This window comes from Halichoerus grypus, chromosome 4 (genome assembly GCF_964656455.1).
Source record: "Halichoerus grypus chromosome 4, mHalGry1.hap1.1, whole genome shotgun sequence".
Taxonomy (NCBI): domain Eukaryota; kingdom Metazoa; phylum Chordata; class Mammalia; order Carnivora; family Phocidae; genus Halichoerus; species Halichoerus grypus.
Window position 1 is genome coordinate 113,668,441 of NC_135715.1, and position 9,091 is coordinate 113,677,531.

At 36.7% G+C, this 9,091-nt stretch overlaps 1 protein-coding gene across 3 annotated transcripts in view; it reads left to right on the top strand.

The window, feature by feature from the left end:
* Nucleotides 1–6,707, top strand: part of ACVR2A (activin A receptor type 2A) — an 85,207-nt gene extending 78,500 nt beyond the window's left edge. For 2 of the 3 annotated variants that reach the window (XM_036064773.2, XM_036064774.2), the window contains 2 exons: nt 1,914–2,044; nt 2,949–6,707. In XM_036064773.2, the coding sequence (XP_035920666.1) occupies nt 1,914–2,044; nt 2,949–3,143 (326 nt within the window). In that variant the 3' untranslated portion in view covers nt 3,144–6,707. The remainder of the gene's footprint in view (nt 1–1,913; nt 2,045–2,948) is intronic. The other variant, XR_013447133.1, reaches the window with a different exon arrangement.
* The last annotated feature ends 2,384 nt before the right edge of the window (nt 6,708–9,091 follow it).

Genomic DNA, 9,091 nt, shown 5'->3' on the forward strand with positions numbered 1-9,091 from the left:
GTAGGGGATATACAAGGCCCTGCCCTTAAGCAATGTATAGTTTAATTAAGGGGATAAAATATATCCTGGACAATTGACTCTAGAGTAAGGTAAGTGTGAATTGCCTAGCTTCGTGCTCAGTACATAGATATTCAGTAAGTTATTTTGGATGAGTGTAATACCTGAGGAATGTTAAGAGAGTGTTAATGGGAGCTTAGAGAAGTGAAAAATGCTTTGTTTTGGGGTAGAACGGTTATCAGGGAAGATTTTATGAAAAATGAGAAGGACAGATGCTGATACATATATATATTTTAAAGATTTTATTTATTTATTTGAGAGAGAAAGACACAGCGAGAAAGGGAACACAAGCAGGGGGAGTGGGAGAGGGAGAAGCAGGCTTCCCGTGGAGCAGGGAGCCCGTTGTGGGGCTCGATCCCAGGACCCTGGGATCATGACCTGAGCCGAAGGCAGATGCTTAACGACTGAGCCACCCAGGCGACCCGATGCTGATATTTCTAAAATGCTTGGCATGTGCTATGAAACAATTGCAGAGTCAGGGATTTCTGACCCTTAAGTCAGAAATTGGGGCAGGAGGGGACAGTGTGAACATTGCTCAAGTGAGTACTTTAAAATTGGTTGATGGCTAATTGTTGATGGTTCAGTTCAGTGACTCTCAGACTTTAATGTGTACTAAACTCCTGATAAAGTTCATGTTGACTCAGTAGGTCTGGGCTGGGGCCTGATACTTCTATTTCTTGCAGGCTACAAGTCAGTGCCAGTGCTGCTGAGCTGCGGACCACATTTTGAATAGCAAGAGTTAAATAGACATTTTAGAATGTCAGTACTCTGAGTCACTGGAAGTGCTTAAGCGGAGACGGACTATCCAGGCATCAAGGATTCTTCCATTTGGAGAGGCTGGAGTTAGATGTCCTCCTTTGTGATTCATTGTTTATAACTTATGTCCTATCCAGGAGTAGGAGTATCTGTACAAGGTTTAGGTCCATATACAGACCCTTTATATGCAATTGCTCTTTAGTGAACGGTTTCTGTCAAGGGGAGACAGCACAGTGATTGAAAACACAGACTTTAGTGGCAGAGATGGATTCAAATTTCACTCTACCACCTAACAGCTGTATGCCCTTGTGCAAATTATGGAACTTTTCTGAGCTGCTTTCCTATCTGTAAGATAGAGGTAATGTCACCTTCACTCTGTGGAGGTGTAAAATGGAAGGAAATAACATATGAAGTTACTAGTCAGGGTAAGTGCTTATTAAATATTAGTATTAACTTGTAACTACATTATCCTATTTGAGTATGCCTAAGAAAAATGGAGCAATTTATTTTGTTGAATACATTTTGTCTGTGAAGGCATATTCTGAAGGCTAGTTGGGAACCCTATTTGGAGTATGCTGGTGATTTTTTTAAAAACGATTTTTGGCAGCTTTTGTGAGGAGGGCGTGTGACTCTGAGGTACATAATTCCTCATGCAGAACGTGTAGGGGGTTAGGATGTGTCACAGAATAAAGATGGTTATAAGAGACTGACCCCCAAATTGTTAGATGGAAGCACCACTGTTTACAGTCTGATTTGAATTGTGAGAAGTACTTAAAGGGATATTATAGCCTCGATTTGCAAATATTGTTGGTTCCCTGTGGGCCTATCTGTGTATGGAGATAGGCATATTCCTCATACAATAGATGAGAAAGCTCCTTATGCAAATTTAGCAGGCTTATGCCAAATTGTAGAGTTTTTGATTTCTCCTAAACTAGCATTTGGGTCATAATGTGGTAGAAGTAGTTGAGAATGTTTTTATCTCCTGTCATTATAGCATTTAACAGTTGGGAAAAGGTGATACAGAGTATGTTTCAGAAAGGTTGTTCCAGTTTGGAAGTCAGGAAGATTTGAATTAAAATGATTTTTTTTTTTCATTTTAGGACCTGTAGATGAATACATGTTGCCATTTGAGGAGGAAATTGGCCAGCATCCATCTCTTGAAGACATGCAGGAAGTTGTTGTGCATAAAAAAAAGAGGCCTGTTTTAAGAGATTATTGGCAGAAACATGCTGTAAGTTAGCTTTTCATTTGAAATTCCAATAAAATGCTTTTCAGAGGAATGATTTCTATCTCTGCACACTTCTGGGACGATTTTCTGGGGAGGTTATCTTCATACAGGATATTGTCTAGAGTCTACAAACTACAGAATTTTAGGGCTATGAGGGAAGATGAAGTCATTAAACCTAAGGGGCTTGCATTGCTATGGTCCTGTGTTTGTCTCTTGTTTGGAGAGCTTCCCAGGGAAAGGAGTACCTGACTCTGAGCATGTGGAAAGGTGGGTAACCTTGATGATCACCAGCTTCCTTTAAGATGGTATTTTTAAAGTAAAGCAGTTTCTGTTCTCTATGTTTTTGATTTGGGACTGGACTTTGTTCAGGTCCTTAAGAATGGTCTAAAACTAGAGACTTAGGTAGGTGAAGAATGGAACGCTATTGCCCTGGTTATTGTGGTCCAAATATAACTGGAAACATGGATTAAAAACCAGGTAGAGAATCTCAAGGATGCTTTTCTAACCTTTTTTTCTATTTAACTGCAAGACAGAAATGCCGGTATTAACTAAGAAAACAATAAAAATTGTTTAAAAAAAAATTAGCCTTGGTTTTGAGTCTAGATCAGGGGTTAGCATTGAACTGACCTGGTTTATATGCAATGGCTAGGGATTTTTGGAATTAAAAAAACCTAATTACCTCCTGTGATAGTCTCGGATGCTATAAGAAATTTGATTTTTCTTAGTGCTTTTCGTCCATTTCCTGCATACAATAGATACTCATAAGTGAATGCTGACACATAACAACAAACTTGGCTAATCTTGAAACTTTGACTCACAAAAATAACAATTTCTTTATGGACATTTTATCGTTTCCTAATAGAAAACAAAATCTGCTACAGTGTTTGAATATGTTTTTCATTTTTAGGGAATGGCAATGCTCTGTGAAACGATAGAAGAATGTTGGGATCACGATGCAGAAGCCAGGTTATCAGCTGGATGTGTAGGTGAAAGAATCACTCAGATGCAAAGACTAACAAATATCATTACCACAGAGGACATTGTAACAGTGGTCACGATGGTGACAAATGTTGACTTTCCTCCCAAAGAATCTAGTCTATGATGGTTGCACCATGTGTCCACAGTGAGAAACAGGACTCTGAACTGGAGCTGCTAAGCTGATGAAACTGCTCACAGTTTATTTTCTGTGAGAAATGAGTAGGAGGTCTCCTGGACATGTCAGGAAGAAGACCCTCATTTAAAAATGTGGCTCTGGGAGACTTACAGCATTGCCTGCAGCAGAGACGTGAAGGACATGAGACTAAGAGAAGTTGCAGACTCTATAAAGAAACTTTTGAAAAAGTGTACATGAAGAACGTAGCCCTCTCCAAATCAAGGATCTTTTGGACCTGGCTAATCAAGTGTTTGAAAACTGACATCAGATTTCGTAATGTCTGTCAGAAGACACTAATTCCTTAAATGAACTACTGCTTTTTTTTTTAAATCAAAAACTTTTCATTTCAGATTTGAAAAAGGGTAACTTGTTTTTATTGCATTTGCTGTTGTGTTTGTATGAATGACTATTGTAATGCCAACACGACACGGCTTGTGAATGTTTGGTGTGCTGCTGTTCTGTGTACATAAACAGAGGCATCAGAGTGGGGTACAGGAGAGAGGCTTCCAAGCATTACTTTAACCTCCCTCAACAAGGTATACCTCAGTTCCACGGTTGCTAAATTATAAAATTGAGAACACTAACAAAATTGGAATAATAAATTGATCCATGTTTTGTAACAAGGTATTACAAATTCACTGTGTTATTTAAGAAAAAAAGGTAAGCTATGGTCAGTGCCAACACTAAGTGGCCATTCATTAAGCAGTGTTTTAGCTTTTCTTGTGCTAGCTTGTAATTTAAGGGAAAAAAGTGTTTTTTGAAATGAAAAAATGGTATCATTTCCCCCTTTTTCCCATGTTTTAAAGCTTCACCTTCTATCCAGTTCCCAAATTATTGCATATTTACCTAAGTATTTTTTTAGGTGTGCTGTGTTTGGGGAATATTTGAAAATTTAAAGCATGATTTAAATTTTTTAAAGTGAGCTGTGACACTGGAAAGCTCTTCATTTTTATTCTTTTAAAATAGATTTTTTTCCTATTTATGTATGTAAAATTGTAGTGTATTTCTTTTCACCGAACAGTGTGTGGGACATTCTTTATCACTGTTTAAGGATCACCTCAGGAAGTGTCATTACCCAGAATTCCTCACTCTCTGCTTTGAGACTTGTAACTTTATCACTATATTTCTGCTTGGTGCCATCTTGTCAGAGTAATACTTTGATGTCTGTGATATGTAAAGAATTATCCTAGGATAGAGGTTTTAAATTTTAAGCACAGATTTCAAATGTTACTGCTTTAAAACAAATCAGGGATAACAAGTTATACTTATAAACTTAAAATATGCAATGACATTTAGAGGTAACCGATGTTGATATAGGTAATATAGCCTCGCCTCCTCCTGCAAATTGCTTTCACACTATGACTTTTAGGATAGTTGATTGATGCCTTATCCTTGATAAGAAAATGGAATCGATGGTAGGTAGGTGCCAAAGTGCTTTTCAAAACAATACTGGATTAGAATATAATTGGATTGTTCCTCAAATTTATATAGGCCAAAGTAAAACAGTAATTTCCTGAATTTCTAAATTACTGACCAACAAATAGCCAGTATTATGCTACGTACTTTCGTCAGGTCATTTTAAAATCCATACATTGATTTTATAAAAGAATTTTTTACATGTCACTATCAGGAGCTCACTGTGAATGTATTACCTTCATATGGCTATTTAACCACACAGTACACTACATTTTACATATAATGTGCACTTAATCTCTGGGAATAATAAATTATATTATTTATAAATAATGCATAGGTCAACAGACTCTAAAGCAGGGAGGGAAAGAAGAGTAATAGCATTGTTGTCTGCGTGCCACACACCATGCAGAACTTTGTGCTCTTGGGTCACATATGTACCCAAGTTTTCATTGTATTCCTAAAGAATTCCCTTTTCAATGTTGAGTTCACCTCTTTATTTCAAAAAGTACTTGACATCTCAACTGATTTGGTTTAACTTCCACTTTGAAACTATTCAAGATGGGAAAGTGACAATGTTCACACAGAAATTGTCCATCTCCTGAAGACTAAGTTCTACCTGTTCTAAACATTTAATTTTAAAAGTAAGAAAAAATCAAATCAAAACAAAAACAAGGAATATTATGATGAATGTTTGGCTTATGTGAGCACTAGTGATAAATTTTATAAGATCAGTTATTCAAAAGATAGTTTTCTCTTCATGTTAGAAAAAATTTTTAGAAATCCTGGGTATTGTACTTAACTCTAGCTAACCAACTTTAAGACTTGTATCCTTTTGAAAACTATATTAATAGAAAAACACTTTTTATAAGCAGTAAAATAAGAATGTTCCAGTGACTACCTGTCCTGATACCTAGTCTTGTTAAAACTTTCATTTGCAGGGCATTTTCATGTTTGGTTTACAGTCAGCACAGAGTGGGCAAGCTTACAAAAAGTTTGAGCTGGGATACTGAAAAAAAGAAAGATCAAAGAATGAGAAAAACGATGACTTCTTTGTTTTGGGGTGAACTGAGACCCCAATAATTTTTTCCTCATGTGTATGGTGCTCCTTACGATTCGTCTTGTATTTTGCCTTTCTGATACCCATCAGAACTGCTGCTCTAACTTCCACTCTTTACCTTGCCCAAATCTCCATGTAAGGAATGCTTTATGATCAACTGCCATAGGACTGATGGATTAACCAGTGTTTGGCTTTATTCGAAGTCTATGCCCTGCACAGCTCTTGTATGTATTTTAGATGCTAGGACGTTTTTAGCATGTGAAGTGTGACTCTTGTTTGAATGTTTATTACAGGTACCTTGTGAATTCCAGAACAGAGACTGTGCCTCAAAATTGTTGGTCCCATGAATTTGCACTACCTTTCATGGTGATGTTTTGAAAATGCAATCAGGAAAAAACCCCAAGAAGTTTGGAATTTAAAAATAGAATCATCTATCATGAAATTGAAAAAGAACCTCTTCTTCCTCCTTTCCTCAATCCTAAGTAACAGCTACATTTAAGTAAAATGCAGGCGGGTAGGGGAAAAAAAACCCTGGCCAGATGATAAGTTTAAGTGGAATTAAACTTAACTATTAAAAAAAAAAATGCTTCTCCACAAATATTTTCCAGTTTCTCTTTTTTACCTTTTTAAAAAATTACTTTTTAGAAACATTTGGTATAATGTGCATAAAATTATTTACTGATTTATGGGCAAAATGATACAAGTAGCATCTTGATTGAACATCATTTACCTCAGATATTCAACCAGCAGTACATTTTTTATGCAGTCTCAATCCATATCCTATTTGTTACCTCTCAAAATATTGGTAAGCAATTATTTTAGCTTTACTCTGTATTTCTTGTCAGTGTTTTGGGCACAGGTTGTTGTACTACTGTCAAATTGTACTTGCTATTTTTTTCTGCAAGTATTTAACAAAAAGTTAAAAAAAAAAAAAGCCCCATAAAACCCCACCTTGGATAAGTGATTGTTAAATATTGTACAATAAAATGTATGCTATCCCCATTCCATCCCCGAGTTAAATAAAAAAAATGAATATGGTATGATTTGCTTACGGTTTTTCTTTAGCTATACATTTTTCTTAAAAAGGGGAACAGCAGCTTTGTCATTTATGGCGAGGCTCACACCTTGAGATATGCAAGAATGGGGATAGTGGTGAAAAGGAAGTTTGTCAAGGGTGGCGTTTCCCCCCTTTATAAGTCTAAGCAGATTGTATTCCCCGCAAGGTATGTATATTAGTCCTGCCAGTTTTAGGAAACCAGAGGCTAGCAGGCATTAGTTACCTTGTCTTTTCATATGGCAACAGAAAAATGTGGCTTACGAAATTGTCATCAAATATACAAACCACTCTTCCTAAAGGATATTAACTAGTTTACTGACGGAATGGAAGAATTCTGGTATTTTCACTTAGGGTAATCAGTAAGAGTAATCGTCAAGGAAGCTAGCTTTCATTTACATTTTTAATGTTGCCAAGGCTTTTGTTTATCGTGTGGCTTTCAAAAGAAGGGATTGGAAAGCCCCACGGGAGCACTGTGTCATAGTTCACACCAATGGATTCTCAACCCGGACTGCTTTCTAAACCAAGTGAAAACGCAAACTAGAATGGAATATGCACTGAATCACTACCAAAAGACTGAAATTGTTTTCCACAGCATCAGCATGTTCTGCTAAACTGATTTTTTGGGAAGTTAATACATAATATATACTCAACATACATAGCATTAGGATATGGTACGTTTGGACCAGCAAGTTTTAATTCCTCAGAGCCATTCACCACATGAACTGGAGGTGTTGTGTTTTGTTTTGAAGAAGATCCTGTTTTGGATAGGGTACTTGGAAGGGTCACGTGAGTCAAAACTGCACTGAAACCTCTAACACTCTTCCTCACCTGTTTTGCTAACCTTTTTTCCAATTTGCGTTAAGAATTGTTTCACTGAAAATGAAAACCCACCCTGTGACTTACAGTTTTCTAATCTGTATACTGGGTGTTGGTGGATCTTCTGCAGGTCTTCGTAACCAGGAAGGCACATGAGAGCTTTCAGCCTTGTAGTGGCATCTTAAGCTAATAATTTGCAGTCTTGAAATAAAGTTGTTCAGATGCTTGCACAGTGAGTGCCATTAAGGCAGATAATACTTCCCTAAAATAGTTCAGAAAATTTTCTTAAAGGGAAAACTCTAGCTCAAGTGTAAAATCCTTGCTTCCAGTAGCAGTGATGCTACCAATGCTAACTATTTTGGCAAAATATCCCCTAAAAATCTGTAGACTATTGCATAGAACCAGTATGTAAGCCTTACCTTTACTGAGACACTGCTGAAAAGTAAATGACAGTGATCTGAAGACTTAGAAGGCAGGGAAGGAACAGCTACGTCTGCAAAAAAATAGGTTGAACTGAAGAGCTACTTTTTTATGCACAGAAATATTATAGTCCAATCTATACCTATACTTCCTGAAAACCAGATAAATCACTTCTTAGAGCATACTTTAAAAAATACGTGGCAAGAACCAGTTAATGAATTTTAGTTCTTGATAGTGGGGCTTTGGTGTCAGTCAAACCTGAGTTGAATTCCAGGGTCTGTCAATCATTCTCCACCTGTGTGATTTTGAACACTGCCACTATGATGTTAGTTTTCTCAAGTGTAAGTAACAGTCCCTGAATATCACAGGGCGTTTGATAGTTAAAAGGATTATGAACACAAGGATGGAGACTGCCTTTTGAAAACAACATGCAATCAAATATTCTTGAATAAATGAAGTCACTAACACTTGGCAAATGCTTATTAAATTTCATTCTTAACAGATACCTGGAATTAGTTCTTGGACTCCTGAATTTTATAAGGTTAGCATTTCTACATTCCCTTTAGAGATTTACTTTTTGATACAAATAAATTTAGTCAATAGTGCCAAACACTTCCCATTAATTGTGGGAATGGTTTTCCAGGCATTTCCTAAAGTCCCCATTAAAAAGACAAATTCTGATCCTTTGGGGCCTAGGAGAGGCCCAAGAATTTTTTTTTTTTTAAACATTTCATGAAATCTTTAATGAAACTGGGAAGAATTTGCCTTTTAAAAAATTCTACAAGGGATTCTTCTGTAGATGATATGATTAAGTACCACCTTTTGAGAAGCCTGGAAGAAATTCATGTTCAAACTTCTCACTTTTTTCTTCCACGTGAACTATCTTCTGCCAAACTGGTCAGTCTCCTGAACTAGAAGACCTGGGTCTGGGGTAGAATCCAAAATTTCCATGGATAGAGAAAAGAAAATGCGACACCTCCCAGTGGACCAAAAGATTCCTCAGTACACCTCAACTCTTACCATTGTTTCTTTACTGCTTTTAGGATTTGTAAAAACACTTGGCTGCTGGGTTGAAATGATCTCTTCAAATATACCGCATAAATACTTGACAAGTGTTAAATAAGCATATGG